Source organism: Phyllobates terribilis, unplaced genomic scaffold (genome assembly GCF_046119375.1).
Source record: "Phyllobates terribilis strain yellow unplaced genomic scaffold, ASM4611937v1 Scaffold_5__5_contigs__length_657084704, whole genome shotgun sequence".
NCBI lineage: Eukaryota > Metazoa > Chordata > Amphibia > Anura > Dendrobatidae > Phyllobates > Phyllobates terribilis.
Window position 1 is genome coordinate 173,248,733 of NW_027362765.1, and position 25,867 is coordinate 173,274,599.

At 39.4% G+C, this 25,867-nt stretch overlaps 1 protein-coding gene across 18 annotated transcripts in view; it reads left to right on the top strand.

Annotated features, from left to right (window-relative positions):
- SRCIN1 (SRC kinase signaling inhibitor 1) overlaps positions 1-20,228 on the top strand; it is a 588,125-nt gene extending 567,897 nt beyond the window's left edge. For 11 of the 18 annotated variants that reach the window (XM_073683441.1, XM_073683440.1, XM_073683446.1 and 8 more), the window contains 3 exons: positions 2,613-3,785; positions 5,437-5,580; positions 14,497-20,228. In XM_073683441.1, the coding sequence (XP_073539542.1) occupies positions 2,613-3,785; positions 5,437-5,580; positions 14,497-14,628 (1,449 nt within the window). In that variant the 3' untranslated portion in view covers positions 14,629-20,228. Of the gene's footprint in view, positions 1-2,612; positions 3,786-5,436; positions 5,614-14,414; positions 14,463-14,496 lie in introns of those variants that run through there. The other 7 variants (XM_073683456.1, XM_073683457.1, XM_073683458.1 and 4 more) reach the window with 5 other exon arrangements.
- Positions 20,229-25,867: the final 5,639 nt, after the last annotated feature.

Genomic DNA, 25,867 nt, shown 5'->3' on the forward strand with positions numbered 1-25,867 from the left:
TAAGCTTGGCCTGGCCTCACCAGTAGAGATGGCATCCTACATCACAAGCATTATGTGATAGCTGTATACTTTTACTGGTCTGTCCAGTAGGTTAAGAAGTCACTTGTGACAGTGATGGTCATATGCAACTCAGCAATGGCTAGAGAAACATGAACAAAACTATTTGCAAATATTTCAAAGTAAAATTGAATATACTGCATGTTGCATGCCGACAGGCGTTTAAGCGTTTTAGTCATTATATCTACAATCAAAGATTAAGAGTTGTTATCAATACTGCATATCTTAAGACCCCCCTGAATATTAGTGAAAAGCCTGTGTATAGGGGCCTCCCGACTCACCCCCGACAGATCGTGTCAGGGATAGGAGGGGGGTATGTTCTACACCCAATCCTTTTGTTTACAGGGAAGATAAGCTACCACCTGAGATGTTTAGCAAAGGCTTACTTCCTTCTCCCCATTGAAAGCACATGCATGCTCTGCCAAACTGAGCGTGCATGTGCATGGAGGGAGAAATGGCTGGCAAGTGTTAGGTCAACGGCTATTTAATGTGTAAGGGCACCTTTAGGTTGTATTATATTATATGAATTGACATTGGTTGGGACTCAGGATATGTCTACGATGTGGTGTCTTATTTCATCGAGTATGTTCACTTTGTGCAGAATTAGTAGGCAGTTTGTGTTTTTGATGATTAATTTTAGTATTGAACAACTACAGTGCTGTCAGTCAATCCAGAAGTTTAATAAACCTGAGACCTGAATATTTAAGAAAGTAAAAGTGAAGTTTTGACTTTCTTAGGAGAATATATTAGTGTATAGAATTATTGGGCAACTATTAGTGTGCAAAATTATTATGTAGCTCAATGAAAAACGTAAATATTCCCATGTCAATTGTTTATTTTCATCTTTTAAAGATGAGAACACTATGAGAACAATAACCAAACAACTCAAAATGTACAAAAAATACTTCTGACATTTAAAAAAATATATTAGTGACCAATAATAGCCACTGTTATTTTCAACAACAGTGATAAGTCTTCCATCCATGGAGTCTGTCAGTTTCTTAATCTGTTGACTATCAACTTTTTGGGCAGCACCAACCACAGCCCCCAGACACTGTTCAGAGACTTTTTTCCTTCATTGTAAATCTCCCATTTAAGTAACTCCCCCAAGTTCTCAATAGGGTTTTGGTCAGGTGAGGAAGGAGCCATATTATTATTTTTTCATCTTTAAAGGATTTGTCCCATGAGCAAAGTACATCTTAATAGATCTTAGAATAAAAATATTCCACAATTGGATGTGTTAAAAAAAATATTTCTGTGCTGAGATTCATCTTATATGTGTGTCCCTGCTATGTACTGTGTACTGGATATGTCTGACCATGCAGTAACATGGTCTGCACATTCCACAAAAAAAGGAAGCAAAAGAGAGTATACAGACAGGACAACGTGGGATCGCAGCTGATTATTTCTATGAGGTAAAACATGTTTTCAAACAGGCAGTGAAATGTTTTACCTCACAGAAAGCAGCAGCAGCGATCCCATGATGTAATTTCTGTATACTCTCTTGTTTCCTCCCTTGCCAAGGAGATGTGGTATGTGCAGACCTTGTTCTTGCTCAGTCAGACACAGTCATTACACAGTACACAGCAGGGGCACATTTATAAGATTATATCAGCACAGGGACATTTTATTTAAACACATCCAATTGTGGAACTTATTATTATTCCAAGATCTATTGATTAAAATCAACTTTGTTCTTGGGACAACCCTTTAAGGCCTTTACTGGCAGCCAAGTAGTAGAGGCTTCGATGCATTCGATAGAGCATTGTCCTGCATTAAAATCATGGTTTTCATGAAAGTTGCAGGCTTTTTCCTGTATAGACAAATGGCACAACCAGTAATTTTCTTCATAATTTATCAAAAATATTTCATCCAGTGTATATACAAATAATTTCATCTCAATATATTCACCACTGTGAACAATACATCCTGACTGTGATACGGGTCTCAGCGAGCCTCCGAGCTGCAGACAGATCCTCGGTGTGGGTTGTTCATGTGCACATAAGCGCTTCCATGAAATGAACAGGAGGGCAGAAACACTGACCAACGATGAGGGAAACGCACCTGCGACAACCTTTCGGGGGACCTCCCCCTTTTTTCTCAAGGTCGAGGTCTCCCGAAATGTCGCTGCAGGTGTGTTTCTCTCATTGATTTCTCAGGGTCAGTTACATCTCTCTTTTGGACTAAGGATATCAAGCTGCCTAATAATTCTGCACACCTTGATAAAGGATGTTGTATCCTTAGGCCGCACCCTCCTCATTACAAAAATACACATCACCTGATCTGTTTCATCCAATAAGCATTCAGGTTTATACAGCTTGGAGTTGGAAAATCTGCATAAAAATGATGATATGGTCAAAATACTCACTCATCTAATAATTCTGCACACAGTGTTGTCATATCACTAACAGAATCTTTATGTTTTTCGTTCTATCCATATATTAAGAAGAAAAGGAAATCAACAAATTTAATAGGACCCCAATGAAGCTATGTTCATCTGCTTATGAATATTTTATGCCATATACCTAATCTAACTTTCTGTCTCCTTCTTTTAGGAATTATCTTTCCCTCCGGTGACCAGTAGGAAATTCTCGCTGCCACAGATTATTTTGACAGAGTGGTCTTCCAATCCACCATCACCCCCTGATGAAAATTCTGAAATTAATTACTGTTGTTTTGCTAATCTTGGTAGTAGCGATGCTTTGCTGGAAAAAGTGACAGAATGGTCCTGCTCAGCTGTAGCAAAGGACATTGAAGACCCAGGCCTGTCAGAAAGTGACAATGTCATCTCCCAGTCCAATTGTAGAAATATGGAAGATGAGTGCATCAAACACACAGAGCATGATAGTGTAGGCTTCATGATAAGCAATAATAAAATAGTCTCATTATCGACCGAGGAGAAAAATAAGTTATTAGAAGTTAAACATTTCTGTGAAATGAAAAAAGAGGTCATATCCAGAGATAATAACAGTGCTCAATCGAAGACCAGTCCTGTCCCGTTTCTATCTGATGAAGGACAAAGTCCACAGGAAGACCGCAGAGAGTTGTGGAATCTGAAGACTGATGTTGTGGAGATGAAGGAACATGGAGAAAAAATAAAGAACCAAATGGGAAATAAAGTTTACAGAGAAAGCACAGAACAGAGTCCTTCTTCTAATAATTATGATGGTCAGATAGAAATGGGCACATCCGACAAGCACCCAAACATACCAAAGCCAAGTCTTCCTGTGCCAAAACCCAGGCATGTACAAGCAAAAGCATCAAAGCCTCCATCAATCAAAAGTACTGATGTTTCCAAACAGGTTTCTCCTGTTCAGTCAGATGGAAACTCCAAACTTAGAGTCATTGATGTTCAAAAAATGTTAAACTCGGCTGCTAACATTGATAGCAGTGCTTCGCATGTCGCTGAGGACAGTGCGGCTAGCAATCATGAGGCTTGGAAGAGCATGGACATTTGCAAGAACACATACAAAAGGCTGGATAGCCTGGAGGAAAGCATTCGAGAACTGGAGCTCACAATTAATGCAATTGGTGTCCATTCATCGATCACTGAGCAGGACGTCCCACCGGAGCATCACCCATCAGAGATATACTCAAAGGAAGAACAGGAAAGGTTATCTTGTCACCTGAATGGGGGAAGCTCTAATGTAAAACCTCTCACAGGGTCGGACAGCCCTTTCCTTCAGAAAAAGAAACCACCTTTACTACCAAAGCCTCAGATTGCTAAGGTGTTCTTCATTTTTTTAATCAAGTCTGCCCTGAAATTTTCGTCTTCACAAATAGATTTGTGCCTGTGCCTTAATGATAATGTGCCTGTCTCTTTATAATAATATAATGATGTATGTCCTTTTTGTATAAACTGCAATATGTAATTTAAGCTTCCTTCATACTTATAATAGCTGTCACATGAACGCTTGTTCTGCTGACAGCTATTCCTCCTTATATCTCCTTACACATCGAGCGAGGTTGTGTTTTCAGAGGAAAATGTGAAGCTGTCAGACATCTGCAGAATAAAAGAATCACACATGATGAAATCCAACACATTTCCTGACATCAGGGACGGCCCAGGACCATGCATATTAGATATTTGGCTGCTTTGGGTCTGCTGAAGTGTATCTCATCATGCATATCAGCAGTCCTGATGCTTGTAAACAGCAGATGGGTGGTAGCATGATGGGTTTTCTGTAAAAAATGTGGATGATGTCTTTATTTTTCATCTGCAGAACAACACACACTCTTCTTGTGCAAACCAATAAAGGAGTCTGGTTTACAAAAATGTTGGATCAGTGTGAATCTCACCATATGGACCCCCACCAATTGCCTGAATAAGGCACTTGTGTCTCTTGTTTTACAATGGACTCAAGACTTCATTTAGATGAAGCATATCCAGTAGATTGGTAATCATTTATATAGACGGGACCCATTTAAGTGATAAAACTATGACAGTAGGAGAAGTAATGCACATGGACCTATGGAGCTACTAGTGAACTCAATGGGTTCTGTAAAAAACTGTATGCAGTAAGCCCCCGCTAGTGACACTTGCATATACTTGCTATGTGTATATGGATGCGAGAGACCACTCACTCACCATGCTCTGCCTCTTTTAGGACTCGTTGCCTTCCAATCGGAAACTCAGATGTGAGGCTTAGGTAATGGGAACTTTGCCCCGAGGGGTTCCCATTAAATGTTGTTCTATGTTTTGTTCTAGTGTACAAAGTTAAAATATTAAATGACGCTGGGAAAATTTTATAGGAGTTGATGATTTTAATATAGAAGAGCGGCACTCACCCTTCTTCCATCAATAACGGTATTTAATCGGAACTGATAGGCTACTGTATACCAGTTTTCTGTTCCAGTTTTTACAATTCACCCTCATTACTGACTGTGTGCACTAGAAATAAGGGAAAGTCAGGATTGGCAAGCGTTCACTTATTGGATGATGCTTTCACAGGTGTGTGACCCCATCGGTCAAGATATTACATCTCTCTATGACATGCATGGTCTGGGAATGCCAAAAACTGAGCTGTAGGAAGCAGATAAGAAACGGGAAACAGTGACGTTCCTCCCTGACCTTGTCAGTGTGTAATGAATGCAGTTCACACCTGTATCTGCTGGCACTGTCCGTGTCCTGACCAAACAGTCATGCAGAAAACAAAGCTACAAAATCCCATCTGGTATATTTTTTTGCATGCGATGTGAGTGGCCATTTGGTTCAGATCGCTACATAACTGTTCATTGACGATTGGTTAGAACCAGGGCCTCGGCCTTGTCCTGCATTTTGCAAGCCTGCAGTATTTTCAGATATATTTAGTCTTCTAAGGCTCATGCTATGAGAGGCTTCGTCTTTTTGTTTTGACATTTTGGTCTTTTTATTTGCAGAGTGGCGGTATGTCAATTCCTCCCATGAAGATGGTAAATCCAGTTGGCTCACGACTAAAGAGCGTCCAGCAAAGCAGTGGAGACAAGAGCAACAAGCACTCCAAACAAAGGATGGAGTACATGAGGATCCAGGGCCACCAGCAGGTAGTTTATCTCTAGAGAAGATGTGAGCACAAGGTTAGCACACACTGGCTCCCCTCTCCTATCTCATCCTAATCCTGCATCAGTCTGTGTGTTAAACCTTGTCACCAGGGCCATTTTGAGATCAGCACCATCTGTGTAATGTAAGACAACTGTTGGGTTTTTGGTATTGTCTCACCAGGCCTACCTCTTCTCTTGAAGACCTGAGCTATTCCGCAATGGGCACACTATCTGTATGGCTGTCTATATTTAAAAAAAACACATCTTGAAGTCTTGCAGTTTTAACTCCGACCACGGAGTCGCATAACATGCTGACACCTCCAGTCCTGTAGAGATCACTCTTCAGTGGTCATCTCATTATAATCACAAGTCAGATCACAATAGAAGCAAACACCTACAGACATGTACAAAATTGTTGATACTTTTCTGTTAAAATAAGAAAAAAACACAATGGTCATTGAAATAACTGGAATCTGACAAAAGTAATTTTCAATTTAAATTTACTGAATATCAACTAATGAAAATCAGACATGGCTTTTGAATTGTCGTTCAATAAAAAAATATAAAAAAAATGATAGTACCCTTAACTTAATATTTTGCTACAAGATCCAACAGAAGGTTACCAAAAATGTTGTCCTTGTCTGTACAGTATATACAGATAATACAGGATCTACTTTTCACAATAGGTGATGGTCACAGCTTGCCTCCTCACTCTCCTTTTTCAATGACCAGGACACAGGTCAAAGAACTTGTCAATGTGTATTCTCCTGATTTCTAGTTCCTATGGCCCACGTGACTGCTGTAAAGCATGTCTCAAATCACTAATAAACAGCAGAGCACCCAAGATAGACACCCTTATAATCATGCACAGAATGTAGAATAGAACATTTTACATATTTAGAAAGAAGAGAACAAAACTGCAAAATAGTCACATTAAGGCTATGTTCACACGTTGCTTTTTTGCTGATTTTTCTGCAGCCAAAACCTGATCTCTTGGCAGTTAAAAAGCTGCAGCCAAAAAGCAGGTTTTGTTGGTGTTTTTGCTGCACTTTTCAGGATCCCAAAGTTCAGTTTTGTTTCTACTGGAAAAGCATGAACAATGCAAGGTAATAGGCCACCAATGCAAGACATGTGTGAAACCTTAAAACATTTTTGGAAAAAAGGGCAATTTGATTAAATTATTTAGTGGAAAAAGATTTTTATGTGTGAACAAATAGTGACTATTCTGAAAAAAAAGTTCATATGAGTTGATGTAAAAATACACAATTGTAAAAACAGTGGGGGAGTTGAATTGGTCAAGCATAGTTTACCTAAGACAATGGCAGTGCATTGAGATGGTCAGACATTGTTTATTTTCACACATTAGTATGGCATTGTTTATTTTCATACATTGGTCGGGTATTGAGCTGTTCAGATATTGTTTACTTTCACACATATCACTATTTTAATTAAATACTAATACTAACATCCATGCTCATGTGAGGACACCAAGACAATTTTGTTTTAAACTTGGGAAAATCATAAAAATAAATGGATTTCACATCATGCTGTACATGTTTTTTTCACTTAAAATGATGAAACGTTTTTTGCTGCTTTCTGCTGCTTTTTTGCACTTACTTATTGCTTTCTATGGGTGAAAAAACACTGCAAAAACGCTGAAAAAAAATTGACATTCTGCAATTTTTCAAAAAAGCAGCAGTTTTCCAATTCAGTCAGGAAAAAAAAAACAATCGTGTGCATGAGATTTCTGAAATCTCATAACTTTTGCTGATAAAAAGCAGCTTTTAATTTGCATAAAAAAACATAAAAAAAAAAATGCAACGTGTGAACATAGCCTTATACATACACTGTGCTTCAGCACACTGCACTTAGTGAATACATTAATTCCACTATTGCTAGACACAGAAAAAACGTGAGATACTTAGTTAACATTTTGCGATCAAAAAGCATAAAAGCCATCCAACCACAACAAGGTGACCTCATATGGATGGAGCCTAACTTTAATGATTCACTTCTCCATGTGCCCAGGCAGGCCTCAAGGGAAATGGGGAAGAGATAGGAGTCAGGCTTCAACGGAATCTGTCGCTGCATTTGACCTATTTAAACTATTACGATGTGTATGATGTGTAATGGCCGCTCTCTGCTCTCCTGATCTCACTGCAGAGCTGTGTGTGATTATACCTGACACATCTGCAGGTTCCTCTCAGCTTCAGCCTCCAGCTCACAGGCAGACAGAATGTAATATTGTTACAATACAGCAGAGCTCAGAGAGCTGCACAAAATGTATTTGTAAGGAGACAATTTCAGTTTACCTGTTCTGTGTTAGTTACATGTCTCACATTGGTAACTCCCCCTTCATGTAAAATAATTTGTGGAGGCAGAATTATGTTCCAGGCAGCTTCCGCCCCATAGCCTGGAACAGGTCATTTATAGTGCCATGTAAAATTTTTGCACCCCTTGGCAAAATTACTGTTATTGTGAACAGTTAAGCAAGTTGAAGATGAAATAATCTCTAAAAGGGCTAAAGTTAAAGATGACACATTTCCTTTGTATTTTAGACAAAAAATATATTGTAATTTTTTACATTTTAACAATTACATAAAGGAAAATGGGCAAAAGTTTGGGCAATCTTGGAGATTTATGCGCTCCAATAACTTTGACCAAGGTTTCAGACCTTAGTTAGCCTGTTAGGGTTATGGCTTGTTCACTATCATCATGAGGAAAGGTCCAAATTTCCCCGCTTTATAAAAACCAGCCTCCTCTAACCTTATGCCAAAAACAGCAGCCATGGATTCTTCTAAGCAGCTGCCTAGCACTCTGAAAATGAAAATGGTGGAGGCCCACAAAGCAGGAGAAGGCTATAAGAAGATAGCAAAGCGTTTTCAAGTTGCCCTCTCCTCATTCCAAATGTAATTAAGAAATGGCAATTAATAGGAACAGTGGAGGTCAAGATAAGGTCTGGAAGACAAAGCAAAATTTCAGTGAGAGCTACTCGTAGGATTGCTACAAAGGCAAATCAGAACCCCCCCCCCCTTGACTGCAAAAGACCTTCAGGAAGATTTAGCAGACTCTGGAGTTGTGGTACATTGTTCTACGGTTTAGAGACACCTGCACAAATATGACCTTCAAGAAAGAGTGATCAGAATAAAACCTCTCCTGTGTCCTCACCATAAAATTCAGCGTCAGAAGTATGCAAAAGGACATCTAAACAAGCTTGATGCAATTTGGAAACAAGTCCTGTGGACCGAAGTTTTTACAATGGCCCTTACAGTCCCATGATCTGAACATCATTGAAAATCTCTGGGTAGACCTCAAAATAGCAGTTTATGCAAGACGACCCAGGAATCTCACAGAACTGGAATAATTTTCCAAGGAAGAGTGTATGAAAATTCCTCAAACAAGAATTGAAAGACTTGGCTGGCTACAAAAAAATCGTTTACAAGCTGTGATACTTGCAAAAGGTGGTGCTACTATGTACTTACCATGCAAGGTGCCCTAACTTTTGCATCGGCCCACTTTCCTTTTTGTAATTTTTTTTTTGCCTAAAATATAAAGGAAATGTGTCATCTTTAACTTTAGGTCTTTTAGAGATGATTTCATCTTCAACTTGCTTAAAGGGAATCTGTCACCCACAGGGAGATATCAGACCTCTACTATGGCCATTACAGGGTATAGAAAAGTACAGTTATATGAAAAAGTTTGGGCACCCCTATTAATCTTAAGCTTAATGTTTTATAAAAATTGGTGTTTTTGCAACAGCTATTTCAGTTTGATATATGTAATAACTGTTGGACACAGTAAAGTTTCTGCCTTGAAATGAGATTTATTGTACTAACAGAAAATGTGCAATCTGCATTCAAACAAAATTTGACAGGTGCATAAATATGGGCACCTCACCAGAAAAGTGACATTGATATTTAGTAGATCCTCCTTTTGCAAAAATAACAGCCTCTAGTCGCTTCCTGTAGCTTTTACTGAGTTCCTGGATCCTGGATGAAGGTATTTTTGACCATTCCTCTTTACAAAACAATTCCAGTTCAGTTAAGTTTGATGGTCGCCGAGCATGGACAGCCCTCTTCAAATGATCCCACAGATGTTCAATGATATTCAGGTCTGGGGACTGGGATGGCCATTTCAGAACATTGTAATTGTTCCTCTGCATGAATGCCTGAGTAGATTTGGAGCGGTGTTTTGGATCATTGTCTTGCTGAAAGGTCCATCCCCTGAGTAACTTCAACTTTGTCACTGATTCTTGAACATTATTGTCAAGAATCTGCTGATACTGAGTGGAATCCATGCGTCCCTCAACTTTAACAAGTTTCCCGGTGCCGGCATTGGCCACACAGCCCCAAAGCATGATAGAACCTCCACCAAATTTTACTGTGGGTAGCAAGTGTTTTTCTTGGAATGCTGTGTTTTTTTGCCGCCATGCATAACGCCTTTTTGTATGACCAAACAACTCAATTTTGGTTTAATCAGTCCACAGGACCTTCTTCCAAAAAGAAATTGGCTTCTCCAAATGTGCTTTTGCATACCTCAGCCGATTCTGTTTGTGGCGTGCTTGCAGAAACGGTTTCTTTCGCATCACTCTCCCATACAGCTTCTCCTTGTGCAAAGTGCGTTGTATAGTTGACCGATGCACAGTGACACCATCTGCAGCAAGTTGATGCTGCAGCTCTCTGGAGGTGGTCTGAGGATTGTCCTTGACTGATCTCACCATTCTTCTTCTCTGCCTTTCTGATGTTTTTCTTGGCCTGCCACTTCTGGCCTTAACAAGAACTGTCCCTGTGTTCTTCCATTTCCTTACTATGTTCCTCACAGTGGAAACTGACAGGTTAAATCGCTGAGACAGCTTTTTGTATCCTTCCCCTGAACAACTATGTTGAATAATCTTTGTTTTCAGATCATTTGACAGTTGTTTTGAGGAGCCCATGATGCCACTCTTCAGAGGAGATTCAAACAGGAGAACAACTTGCAAGTGGCCACTTTAAGTAGCTTTTCTCATGATTGCATACACCTGGCTATGAAGTTCAAAGCTCAATGAGGTTACAAAACCAAAAAAAGTGCTTTAGTAAGTCAGTAAAAAGTAGGTAGGAGTATTTAAAACAAGAAAATGATAAGGGTGCCCATACTTATGCACCTGTCAAATTTTGTTTGAATGCAGATTGCACATTTTCTGTTAGTACAATAAACCTCATTTCAAGGCAGAAACATTACGGTGTCCAACAGTTATTACATATATCAAACTGAAATAGCTGCTGCAAAAACACCAATTTTTATAAAACATTAAGCTTAAGATTAATCGGGGTGCCCAAACTTTTTCATATAACTGTAAATCTATACTTACCTGTATGGCCCATAGTAGAGGTGTGATTGCAGAGAAATGTAGTTTATTAAAATGTCTTTTCACATGCTTGGCGTCCCCCGGACATCAAGAAATCCCCGCCTATCTGATTAGGAAGGCAAGAAATCCCCGCCTATCTGATTAGGAAGGCAAGAAATCCCCGCCTATCTGATTAGGAAGGCAAGAAATCCCCGCCTATCTGATTAGGAAGGCAAGAAATCCCCGCCTATCTGATTAGGAAGGCAAGAAATCCCCGCTTATCATCTTATTTTGAATCGCCCCCCCCCCCTCCCCTGCATGTCACAGATCCACAGGGCGTTTGCCAGCAGCACTTCCTCGGGATTAATCCACATTGTCCGGGGCACAGAGTGCAGAGGTACTGATCTCCTGTTATCCTCAGAGAGCCTCCATAGCCACGATGAGCTACAGCGGCGCAGCGCAATAATACTGTCCTTCTGCGGCCATCAGCTGCTCCTGGAGGAGTGGACGTGCAGGGGAGGGTGGGGGATATGCAAAATAAGATGATAGGCAGGGATTTCTGGGCTTCCTAATCAGATAGGTGGGGATTTATTGGCGTCCCCCGAACGCCAAGCATGTGAAAACTGATTTTATAAAACTACATTTCTCTGCAAGCAGACTGTTAATATGGGCCATACAGGTACTTATAGATTCACATTTCTATAACCTGTATGCCCATATTAGAAGTCTGATATCTCCCAGGGGTTGACAGATTCCCTTTAACTGTTCACAATAACAGTAATTTTGACATGGGGTGCCCAAACTTTTACATGCCATTGTAAATAAAGTGATAAAAGATGATTTATCCATAACAAGGCATCGGATATGAGGCATACATGTATCGCTCTCCTCAGCAGTCTATGACCTGTATGCCCATATTAATAGTTTACATAGGTCACATGTGGTGACAGATTCCATTTAACTCATAATTAAACCTTTTTGGGAAAGATGGATGGTTAACAATACAAAATAGGGTGCAGTATATATCTACTTTATTCTTCCATCAATGCAAAACCTAAAGACATATCATTCCATATTGCAGTTCTTTGTCAAGAAAAAACAAGAAACTTCAGAATTAGAAAATCAAAACACATTAGAAGAATAAATCTCTTAACTGTAAAAAAAAATAAAAATGTATCTGGATGATACATTCCCTGCTTACAATGGCGCTTATCATTCACTAAAAGATCCATGATCCAAAAGTGTAAAGGAAGAATATGAGAGTAACTAAATACTGCTTGTAATCCCCATGAAGAAACAGTTTCTGGACCATGTTTTCTAAATACTTTCTGAGTTGTGCCATTCCTCTGTTATTCCCTCCTGAAAATGCAAAAATGGTGTGAGAGACTGTATAGGGACACTTTCCATTGAAAAAATGGAATGATAACATTGGTTAATGTATGTAATAATTTTCAGGGGTAATCATAGAGTAACAGCACAACACCGTTCTATAAAGAATTGAGGCATTCGTTTTGTTCTCATCATTGTAAAAACTAGCGCCATCATGAAATAAAGAGATGTAAACCTTAGAGAGGTTGGCCACTACTTTTTTATTGATGGGCAATGTGTAAATTAGGCCATCAGTATCTGGAGAGGGTGCCACACCCAGCACCCCGAGGGTAGGCTATCAATAAAAAACCTTTTGAAGGGAACCTGTCATCAGTTTTGTCATATATTAACTAAAACTATCACCTTATTCAGTGCCTGTGTTGTATTGCATAACTAGTTATATAACCCTCTGACTCCCCCTGTACACCCCCAAAATCTTTTGAAATTCTCCCGTGCTGTATGGTAATCCTGTCGGTCCGGTCCGATGGGCATCCTTTCTGGGCTCTCCATCCCTCCCCCCGGCTGCTGCTCGCCGCCCTCTTTCTTTGATTGACGTGGCTGGCTCCTCCTGTGTCATACACATTGCCAGGTGAAATCTCGCACCTGCGCAGAGAAATCATGGCTGCGCACTATGCTTTGCTCTACTGCGCGCAAAACCAAAAACATAAATGTGCATGCGCAGGAGGCGTCATCCACGTCAATCACAGACGGTTATGGAGTGCAGCACAGGCGCTGAATAAGGTGATAGTTTCAGTTGATATATGACAAAACTGGTGACATTTTCCCTTTCATAATGTGTCCATTTGAAGGGATAATAATTCAGGCCACAGAATGACTGCCCTGTGTTTCTTGCCAAGTCTCACATTTTCTATATCGTTTATTTCTTGTTTTTGTGTTATTTTTGTATTCACTCTTCTCTTACTTATTGTTCTTTTTATTCCTCATGTTTGCCTGAATTTGCATTTTATCCCATCCACCTACTCAAATTGCCATATTTCTGATGAAAGGCCATGTGTGCTTTGTTATAATTTTCTTTTATTCACTTGTGACTTTTCTTTTTCTTTTGTTATATAAGTGGAGTCAATATTATGTATTAAACTTTCCTATATTTTATTTATGCCCACCCTTACCCTTATTGGCCTTCCATTACCATCTATCTACCTATGCCTTTCTAGTCCTGATAACCATCCTGTGATCTTCAAGCACAACTTTCTTTCATCCTTTATCAGTGCCCTGCTATTCCATCTTGGTTTGTTTTTTTCATTAGCATAGGGCCTTCTACCATTATCTTTGGTCACTGAACCCTAAAGATACAAATTTCCCTCTGCAAATCCTTATTATTACAAGATATCTTTTATATATACAGTATATTTAGATATTTTTTCTGTATTTTTTCCACATTACTTAAATGGGTATTCCTATGTTATAAGGTGATGAGATTTTACCAGAAATAGCTTTGATGGGGGACCCTGAAAATTTCTGAGAATGCAAGCCCCACCAGCTGTAATTTAACACAATGCCCCCTATAGTGTTTTTTCCTGCAAATAGGTGCCCGGTCATCCACCATGCATTGAACTGCAGAGCAGACCCGATGGTGTAACCAGAGCCTGATGAACCAGGGCCACAAATAAATGCACCCCCAAATTGCACATCTCTTGCACCAGATCCTGGGTCTCTGGCATATCATGCAGTCTAGTGCAGTGTACCATTGCTTTAGCCTCAAGAATCTCAGGATCATAAGGTAATAGAATATTACAGCAATATGCCATAAGTTTTTAAGATAGGAATATCTCTTACATAAGATGCTGCTTAGAAAGTAACTTGACTGATACTTCTGGATTCACCAGGGATCAGTAGTTAATTCTTCTGGAAGCTGTGCCAGCCATTCACTTCCCTTTCAATATTAGGATGGGTTCCCTGCATTGAAAAAAGCTGGTGCAGCTCTGGCTCAGAGAGGAGATCCCAATAAGGGGAGAGATTCCAATAAGGGGAGAGTCCCAATAAGGGGACCCTTTTTATGTATATCCTATTAGGGCATATGAAAATTGGATTAGTGAGACAACCCCTTTAATGTCCCCTTTGTGCCTCTGTCACTAATGATCTTTCTTTTTCTACGTCACTTCTCTCATTGACTTCATTGGTTCAGAATCCCGATGTCTCTCTTCTGTGTCTTGGCTGAAATGTCACCATCCTAATTTCCTCAGTCTACTTCTCACTCTCCTTTCCAGGCTGCTAGACCATCTAAAGAGGCTGGTAATGTGAATGAGAATAACCCTGGATCGGATAAAAATGCACCTTCTCGAACCTCTATCCCTGTACTGACTTCCTTTGGTTCAAGGAACTCCTCTATTTCCTTCTAAAATTATCTACTTTGCAAGTTTTTATTCAACTGTGCTCTTCTCATCTGAATTCTCCTTCATGCTCCTAGAAGTGTGGACTATTAGGTTGGCCAACTTCTTCTGGCTACGAGCCTCCTCACCGATTTTTTCCCCTCTGCGTTTTATCAGCTTTGAGAAACCTGACACCATAAAGGGCTGAAAACGCGGAGAGGAGTGTGAGAGACACGACGTACAACAGTCGGCGCATTCCTTGGTGCCTCCCACCTCCCCAGGCGTGACTGTTACCACACCTGCAAGCTGCTCATCTTTCCAAATGACGCAGATCTGAATATTCGGAAGCCAGGACTTTACCGGACAGTATCTCGGGGTCCCGAGCCTTGTATGTTGCTTTCTGTTTTGTTTTTTTATTTTGATGCTTCATTTATTTGTTGTTTCTGTGGAAGTCTAGAGATGTCAGGATGATCTTTTTTTTTCTATTATTTGTGTGTGTTGCGTTGCCAGCAATAAGCAAAGACCCCAACCTCCCCATCCCTTACCCCCCCCCCCCCCAAGAGAGCAGATTGTATTTTTGGGTGTTTGTACAGCACCCACACTTTCACAGTAGCCCAAAAGTATGAAACGCAAGGTAAGTCCGGGTTCTGTGCCACGCTTGGGTTATTGAATAAAAGCACAGATGGAAAAGAAGTGGTGGCTTCCATGTCGCCAGGTGCGTGGTATTACATGATCACTCACAAAAGAGTGTGAGATGCCAAGACTGGTGACGCCAACACTGTTATCTTTGTCTAGCAATATCTATTTCCTGACCGGTCGTAGGCGGGGGGCAGAAGGTGGACTTCAGGGCACAAGGTAGAGACGTTCCCGGGGCTTTCATTATCAATAGGATTGTCAGAAACTCAAAAAGGAGTCAAAATCATCACCCTATCGGATTATTCTGGGCGTTCCATATGGGTTGTTAGGGTTTTACTTGTAGGACATTCCTGTGTAACATTGTATAATATAAGCACAGACATTGATAACACTATATGTGAAGTGTGTGTGTGTGTTGGTGAATTGTGTGTCTAAGAAAGTGTGTTAAATGGACAGGAGAGAGACCTGAAGAGCAAGTCACACTATTTAATTTGCTTCTGTCTATTCTCGCACTGTGCGCTTCGCTTCTGGTTTTTGTAAATTGTTCATTTTTTTGTACAGAGGTGGAGTTTATATAAAGATAATGAACAACCTATACGGTCACATCTTGAAATCTCGGAATCTTTCCATTCAGTGAAAGAGTCCTACTTATTTTTTTTTTTATTATTATTATTGTATTACAAACAAACCTAAATATATACATAATATATATAAAATAAATACAGAATATAAATATATATGTACAATTTTAAATATTTCCTTCTATGGTGCGAGAGGAGTTGATTGAACAGGGTAATTCTATATGGGGGAGGGGGTCATAAACTTTAATTCCAGAGATTTATTTCAGACCTATAAAACCTAAAGCAGGGTTTATGGTCCGTACAGGGTTTCCATGCCGGCCGATCATGTCTTATGGTGCTACGGGTCTCCAGTATCCTACTCTGGCCATATTTCTGGACATTTCTTGCACTGAATAGATCTATTAGGGAATGTAGGTTGTTAAGTAATTTCTATAGCATACACTGCCCTAAATATCCCCCAATAATAGTGCAGAACAACTCCCAATCAGTAGCACTTTCCAAAGAAATTGTATTGATCTACGAGATCATTAAATTATCAGCAGATTTATTTATTTTCTTGGATATTCTTGAAGACATTTATTTAATGAAGTATTGTAAAAGGATTATGTCATAAAATAGGAAGTGCACAAAGGCAACAGCATACATCCAAAATAGGAGGCCCATGTTGCTGGGGGGTCACCCATGTCAGAAAGGCCTTGCTTTGTATTTCTATAACCCTTCAGCCCAGTGGCGTAACCTAAACCTCATGGGCCCCAATGCAAAATCTCCATCAGGGCCCCTAAATATCACTGTTCTATGGTAGTATTGGTCTTTTCATATGAACCTAAAGGATTTGGGGCTCCAGGGCCTGGGTGCGACTGAAACCCCAGCACCTACTGTAGTAACGACCCCTGGTTAAGCCAAGTTCACACAACCGTATTTTTGGTTCGAGTGCTCTCCATGAAAACACGGACAGCACTCAGATTAATTTTACTCAATGGGGCGTTGTAGATCAGCGATTTTTTTTTTTCACGGACATAATCTGCACATGAAAAAAATCGCAGCATTCACTAGTTTCTTCTGTGTGTCAGATTAGATTCACCCATTCATGGCTATAGGTGCACACTTAAAAAAAAGGATTCCATACGGAGCCACTGATTAGCATCTGATTTTTACGGATAAATTGCAATTCTTTAATATAGAAATCTGTAGTCTGTTAGTCTTGTAAATTTTTAATAGTTGCTGATGTGTAAAAATGGATTGCATACGAATGACAAAGAAGAAAAGAGGGTTTTTTTTAAAGAAACTTTTGACAATTTTTTTATAGACTTGTGTGAACCCGGCCTTAGAAGAAGGATTTGGCTTAGGGTCCTGCACGGATTTTTGCCACCTAGTAACAAGGAGATGGGACTAAAATGGACTTGGCTTTAACTCCTTAAGGATCCCATAGCTGTCCATAGTTTGCCTCTATGATTTGTATGCTCTTGCACAAACCCCTAACATTCTCATTTTTATGATGTGTTTAAATTATATGGACACCTCTGAGGCTACTTTTTTAACCCCATTGCATGTATTTTTGGCTGTAAATAATTTTTGTATGAGTGTTTCACAGCACATAGCAGACTGCAGAAAGAGTTAACAGCAAATCTGTCAGTGAGCTCATCGGACAGGTATCTGTAACCCATATCTCTCTACATTTGAACTATCCTCTAGGTTGCTGTCTGCTATGTACAAGTAATTCATATTGGCTGTATAAGCCAAATGGTCCAAATTTTTTTTAGGAAATTCTATAGCAAAAATGATTTTTAGCCACAAATACATACGTTTAAGTTAAAAGAATGTTTTTGGCCCGCAACTGTGTTGTGTCAGGGTGGAGACCACTAGCTTTATGTCATACGTTTTATGTGGGAACAACATGTTCATATAAACATTCTGCATGTTCTCCACCAGAAGTTACCGTGTTACCGATATTTGCATTGTTACGTTTCCTTGGTGAAGACGTTTACAAATATTTCCATTCTTCAGATTCTTTCACAACTTACAATATCAACAGTAAGTGCTTAAGCTCTGACTGTGCGGCCAAATTATACACCCCCTCCAAAAACACGAATAATAATGCCACAGCTAGAAGGAATATTGGCCCTAGTTATCCATAAGATCGATCCAGCGTCCTGGTTTTACCTATTCAGTCTTTTCATTCACACATTTCCCTATAATGTTACAATTCAGACTCTAAAGTGTAACAAAAAGTATATTGTGTGTATTGTGACAGGCAACAATTCTACCATATGACCCCTCACTATATATGTACTTCTCTAGATTTGCAGTATTTCTATGAAAACAGAAGAGAACAGACATGTTTTAGATATATTTTATTTTAAAGCGATCCCCATAGGTTTCTGTAAATGGGTTATTAATATGCAGTAGAAAGCCCTATAAATGTATGGTGTCCCTGCTAATATTAGTAGTACAGATAGCTGGATGCCAGTGTTTACAGCTGCCGAGGAGCATTCACGGTGACGGGGAGGCTGCCGTTTATGGAGTAAAGCAATGGGGTTTCCCAATCCCATAGATTTTTTTTTTACCTGTCATTTACAATTTAAAAAAAAATTAATAATATAAATTATAATATGTATGTTATACACATACACACACACATATACATAGTTTCTGTTCACACAGGTCTGTTGATGACATGGGACCTCTGCACGATCGCACACTACATCATCACTGGACACATGGGAGCAGTTGTAAGTTGGGTTTAAGGAGTAACCGTCATTTTTTAATTCATTTAATAAATCAATGATACATATGAAAATAAGAAAATATTTGATCAGAGAAATCTGCTCCTTTCTCCTTCTGAACTGATCATTCATTCCATTACTGAGATACGAGCTAACTGTTACAATTCTCCATAGAAATGTATGAGAATCAACTCTCATTTCAGTAGAATTTGCAGCTAAATATGTGTCTGCCTCTAGCTCCTCCCTCCTCCATAGAATTTTAAAAACACCAACTGTCTTTTCCTGAGAACCTCTGGAGAGGGACAAACGTGCACATAAAATAGGGTAACAGCAGCTGGTAAAGGGTAAGTATAAGTGATGGAAACACTCACCTACAGGTGTTGTGTGCAGGCACAACACCTATAAAAGCATGGAGAGCCGCTGCTGCTCCGTGGCTGGAGGAAATGGCTCTTGAAGATGTATAATGGCAAAGATGGAAGCTGGCACATTTAGGCGGGCTGCACTGCGGGAATGAAGAGCCTTGGGATTCCAAACCGGTTTTTATTAATACCATTAACGGCCTTTTCCTATCTCAGTAATGGAGAAGTCTGCCTTCACTGAACACAGATTTTACCCATGAATTGAGATTGTAAGATCAGTCCAGGAGGAGAAAAAAGGCAGGTTTCTCTGATAAGATGTATTGATAAGTTTCTTATTTTCATGTGTACAATTGATTTCTGAAATAAATTAAAATGACAGCTACTCTTTATCCCTCTGATATTTTATACCATCATAACTGTAAAAAAAATTCTTGGGATTGGGCAAACCCAATAAAGGATTAAAATAAGCACAAAATGAGTCAATTCGCTGGAAAGTAGCCTATTCACAGGTACATTTTTTAGCCATTCCCTAATTTCGCCTTAGCCTTGTGCAGATGATGGTACTCGTATATAAGATCTGCAGACATTTAAGAAGATTCTTCACCATAATAAGATAGTTTATGTTCTTATTTTTAATATGATAGTTATAGTTACGCTTTTTATTAAAGATAAAGTATGATGCTTAGAGAAAATGGCCAGATTTGCTTATTTTGTTTTCCCTGGAAATATATACACTGGGCTGAGCACCAATACCAGTCACAGCCAATGAGAGGGGTGCTGTTTGTTTTTGTTTTTTTGGGGGGGATTAAAAATCAGACCTTTTTGTTCTAATCCAAAAGGAGATGGCAGTATTTTACATGGTGCACTTAATCACTGATCCTCTCTTGCCTAAAAATAACTGTGAGCTGCTCTTGTTTGTATTGATATTTTTGTAAATGACATATGAACTGTAGGTATAGAAAGCGCATTATTGTTAAGTCCAAAAATATTACACAAGTTTTCAGCTCCTATACATATCAAGTCTGTCATCAGATGTGCGAACCAATGACACAAACATTTAGATGACGGACCCTGCATAACTTACCTTGCAAACATGAAGTACAGGCCACCCATGGAAAATGCCATCAAATGACCAAGTGCATTACTATTTTTCCATGGCTTATTCACATTTTGGCCTTATCCATAGTGAAGTACATTTTGTAGTGTGCTGAGAATCCCATGACAATGGCTGATAAGTCTGGAGATAGTTGCAGAAATGATACAATTGGGTAGAATGGATACATCCATATACAATGAGCTGTGATTTACTTTCATGGAGGTGTAGGCACTAACCATACACTATGTGCTTTTCATGGCATATTAAGAACTATGGGTAAGCAACAAAGTGGGAATAAGCCATAAATGAATGAAGGACCCATATCAGACGAGGGTGATCATGAGCGAGGAAGCATGCGGACACCAGGTTTTTGCATGATAAATTTAGCAATATTGTCTCTGTTGTAAAAATGAAAAAAAAGGAAATGTTTGGGACATAAAATTGACTTGAGGGGGGAAATATACATTTGTTTTTTTGTTTTATTCCTTAAAAAATTTGAAAATCTGTCTATCTGAGCATGGTTAATATTTGTGAAATGTTCAAGGCCTCTCAACGCGTCTCTCTTCGCAGTGATTCTGGGTAATGATGTCATTTTGTACAGTCGATGCTACAATTGTAGAATATAGCTCTATGTATAAATATATGGATGCCATAAATATTCCGTGAAAAAAAAAATCATGTGTTTTTCTTTTGTGTGGAAATTATTTGGTGTGTTTAGTTTTCTCTTTACAGTTTAAAAGGCTGAATGTAAATTTCTTTGCTGAATTGGGACAGTTTACATATTGATTTTTACAGATTATTACAGAAATGTTTGCTCAGTCAGGAAAGCCCTTTAACAAAGACTAAATCTTACAGGAGCTCATAAAATTTCCTGTTCTTAGTATTAGTGTAGGTTCACATGACAAATATCTCCATATCTGAGAAAACCGGTCCTAACATTCTGATCAGATTTTGATCATAGTGGCTTCAGTTTTTCTCAGAGGTGGAGGGGGAGAAAGGTTCTCCACCTTCTCCATTCTGTCAGTCCATGAAAATCGGACCGCACTCGGAAGTCATTGCCGATTTTGTTCCGACACCCGGATCAAAATCAGACAGGTCTCCGATTTTCTACGCGGACTGCTTGGTCAAAGAAAAGAATTGGACATGTGCACAGCCCCACAGAATATCATAGGTATGAGTGCTATCTGCAAAAAATACGGATAACATTCGTACGAGAAAATGGGTCGTGTGCACGAGCCCTTAGAAGATGAACTCTGGAGCCCAAATCACAGGTTATATAGTGATTCACTCATTAATGCAAAAGTCCAGACATAGATAATTTCTTGTGCAGAATCAACGAGTCCACATCAATTTTCAGTAAGAAAGAAGAGGATGGTGATCTCAACCCCATGAACATATACAAAAATTTTTTAATGTAATTATAAATTTACTTGATAGAAATGATCAAATCTACAGTGTGTTAATTCTGTTGCAGAAACGCTGTGGATTTCTGCTCGAACCTCTAACTAAAATCCAGTTTCGACACAAACCAATGGGGTAATCACAATCTTATTTATTATCTTTGACTTTTGTGTGTATCCACAGCAGAATCTAAATGTCGGCCTTAGATTTCGGCCATGGATCCTCTGGTACAATAATGTGGAAATTACCTTTCAGCCATAGGTAGGCATTTTAGGGGCTATGAAAAACTGTCTTTAGCTTCCAGGTCAAAGAATCTGCATCCAAACTTAATGTGCAAATTGCCTCTTCAGCGAGGAAGAGGACATGAACTCTATAGCGCCACTTGTTGGAAGAGGCAATCCTATAAGTCACTATTGACCCTTTAATGAGCCTTGTAGTATGACTTGGAGAGTCTGGTGATTTTCTGTGGGATTAATACACAAGAGGAATGCAGGAACATCCACATGACAGCCAGCAAGCTAGCAGGAATTTGGGATCACAAACTTCCATTCATTTTAGTCCAAGCTGCTGTTAGAGAGATCTACTGTAATAGTATAGTAAAATATGCATTTTTATACTAGTGTGAGATCCATGAAACAGAATCAGAGTACAGACCGTTTCTGTGTCTCGCCAGAAAAACGACTCAAGTCATGGATTGTTAGAAACGTTGTCACTCTTGCTGAATGTGACGCGCGGACATAGTCACACCCCGTCCTGACTCTTTCCCAGTTCCACCCATTTTACCTGTTTGCATTTTACGCCAATTTTCTGGCATAAAAGCTTTGATGAATCAATCAGTGTTTTTTTTTCCTTGACATTTTTGTTTTTTTAAGTGGAGCATGTCAATTTTTCAAGCCATGCTCCCACATAGCGTATATGTCACTTTTTCTGCTCCATTATTCCCAATAGATCTGTTCTCATTATTCCATTTTTGCTAATGTTTTTAGTATATAAACACTGATATTTCGCACTTAAAAATGCAAATGCTTTTTTTTACAAGCCATTTTTTCAGGTGCCCCAAGAAACCTATAGGGAAAACTGCACCAAAAAATGCAAAGTTCAACAACGTCTGTATAAAGACACATTGGGCATGAGTTTTCATAAATTCACATCCACTTTCCTTGAACACAGATTTTTTACAGTATTTTTTATATTATAATACGACTGTTCTGAGGAAAAAGCATGGCTAACATGTAACCTCAGAATAAAAAACCTTTAAATCAGAAAAATCTCTTTAAAAAGCGGACCAACATACATATTATTGTGAAACAACCACACTAGAGGTACTGGACTCTATTGGTTTATCCCACATAACCCACATTTGCCAATAGGGCTAAACCCACATATTGGTTTAGCCCTATTGGCAAAAAGAAGGGGGTATCTCACACAGCTAGTATACCATTTATCATAATCAAGTAATCCCTTCCTTTATACATGTAGAAAGGATTAAATAAAATCATACAGCGAGTCTTTCAGTACCTCACAAGGATAAGTGCAACCCAGTGAACAAAGTGATTGTAGTGCATAATTAAAACAAACAAGTAGGATCACTCTTCCATAGACCTCTACACTGAATATACACCACTGACCAGGCCCTAAATTATTACCTATGTGCTGATTCCTGCCTATCTGCGGAGGTTGGCACCCTAATTAAAGTTGGTGATTTTGGCACCCCCACTCCACGCCGGCTATCTCTAAATATCCTGGCTCGCTCTAAAATTAATTCCTAATTGCACCATAATCCGATGCAATCTAAGGCATATATTGTAAACAGTGAAAAAACTATGAGAGTAATGTAAATAGATGACTTATCTTGCCCATAAGAAGATGTCCAGGATGTATAATGATGAAGGTTTCAGCCTTTTATCAGTGTCCCAGTGTCTCCCAATGGAGGACTTATGACCAGAGATAAAAAGTGGTCCCAGATAGACGATAGAAGCCTAAAGCCTCAAAATCAGGTCCTCATGTCTCCGGTCTCTGATTAGTGTCCCAGTGCCTCAACGCGTTTCCCCAAATGTACGGTTCCTCAGAAGGCTGATACAGAAGGAATGTCCAGGGTATAGATATATAATATATAGATGCATACTGATGATCAGTCCATTTTGATAGTCAGAACTAGGGTAGGTAACTCAAGCCTTCCACTAGTCCTGTTTAAATACATCCTCCACCCTGATTCCATTGGTCCCAAAAAGTCCCAATAATAGATACCAGGTGTGCAACCTGTAAGCAAATAGGCCCCATACTCCATGTGTTTGCACTCCATAGTCTCCATTTCTAGTCTAATCCAGCACTCTTAGACCTGGTAGGTTGGCGTGCGCTCCACATCGTGGAACGCATAGCTTCCGGTTTCCGCCGACGTCACTTCCGGTGCTCGGCAATATGGTGTTTGCGCGTTCCAGCCCTTGGAGCGCAAGGCTAAAAGTTTAATGCGTCACATCCGGCGTTCCCCGTAAAAGCACTCGTGTTCCACTTCTGGGAACGTATAGTGCTAACAACTACGCAGCAGTGCAAAGGATCAGAAAACACACAAAATGCAGCATTTACTCATTTTACTGCAGTTTTTCCCCAATGAGAAAAAAAAAACATTTAAAAAAAAGTGTTGAATTTATGCTGCACTTTTCTGGCCATAGCCTGCATTATTCATGCAGAAAAAAAGCGGTGTATGAACAGTCCGTAAATTGATTCTATCTAGTATGTAGCTTCCTGACAGTGGATGACATTTAAATATAACTTAAAGGAATCTGTCAATAAGAACCTCACCAAACTGCTGAAATGTAAATCCACTGACACTAATATCGTCTATCTGCTGCATTCCCCAAGAAATTAGTGTTTTAATTAATATGCAAATTAGGCAGTAAGTGCTCTGGGAGAGACAGAGCACCTAACTAGTTTATGGATTCCCAAGTTGTTTTCTCAGCTAGCATCATTCTCTTTAGCTTGATTGATTGATAGCTCACTATCTGAATTCATTACCTCGTGCCTTACATCACACAGGCAGGGAGAATTCAGCTATCAGCGAGTGGTAATTTAAAAGGTGTTGTCCAGCCTTAGGCTACAAGTCTACAGTCACTTTATGTGACTGCAGACTTATGAATCCTCACATCGCACGCACTGCACTTTGTGAGGAGTTTCCGGTGCCGAGAGCGGGCGCATGACTGCAGGTATACAATTTGCATACATGTGGTCACGTGCCAACTAAACATGTGCCCGCCTTGCTCAATGCAAGTGTATTGAGCAAGGCCAGACATGTCTAGTCAGAATGTGGCCGGAAGCATGCAAATCACATAATTGTTCTCACATGACCGCACGCTACCGGAGAATCCTTACAGCGTTCATTGACTTGTAGCACAAGGCCGGACAACCCCGTCAATGGCTTGTTTAGATCGTCTGACAGCACTTCCATGCAGATAGAACGATTGTTAATACGATCGATCTGTGTGCACGGATTATTATTGTTCTAGGTAGCATCGTAGCATCAGTCCTTTTTACACAGGAAAATATGCTGAAGAGAACGATATTTTGCTCGTTCGTTGGGTGATTGCAGGCCTGTTTAGACAGCCTAATATTTGGAAACAAGTCTTTCTAGGAAAGTTTGTTCTCCATTATCTGCCAGTCTAACAGCAGACAAAATGTATCAAATTAATTTTTCTAGAACGTTCCTTTAATGCTACGTTTCCACAATGAGTGTTTGCTGATTTTTTGATGTTGCAGATATTCTGAACCTATTAAGTAAATTAGTTTTTGACACTGCGTTTTTTGTCTCTTTTTGGTGTGTCATGTTTTTACCAAAGCTCCTTTGTTTTTTATACTGCCTGGTATTTGGCTTTGACAAAACTTTATTGATATACTCATATGTGGATTAAAAGCGTTTTTATTGCGTTTCTGCAGCAGAAAAGCACTAAAACCGGATATGCGTTTTTTACCTGCCGATTTTCCACATGTAATACAATTCTATGGGGAAATTCTGCACATAAAACTCAGCCTACCGGCAAAAAAAATTGACATGTTGCTGACTTCAGACATGCACCGCATGTCAGTTTACGCAGTGTTAAAAAAGAACAGTGGGCATGAGATTTCTATAAATCCCATCCACGTTGCTGGAACGGTAAGACACTTTTTTTGGGGAGCAAAAATATGCAGGGTCAAAAACTCATTGTGGGAACTTAAAAGGAACCGGTCACCAGGTTTGTCCCATACGAGATAAGGCCAGTACCTTTCCGCCCTTATATACAGCATTCTAATATGCTGCACAGTAGTGTTCAAAATAATAGCAGTCCAATATGCCTAACCAGGTTAATCACTGTTTTTGGTATAAATGATAGTACCACATGTCAAACAATTTACCAGTTGGTGCAGTAGATTCTAAGAAAACCAACAGACTCAGCATTCATGATCTTCATGTTTTTCAGTCTGTATATTTGAATAATTGAAAGG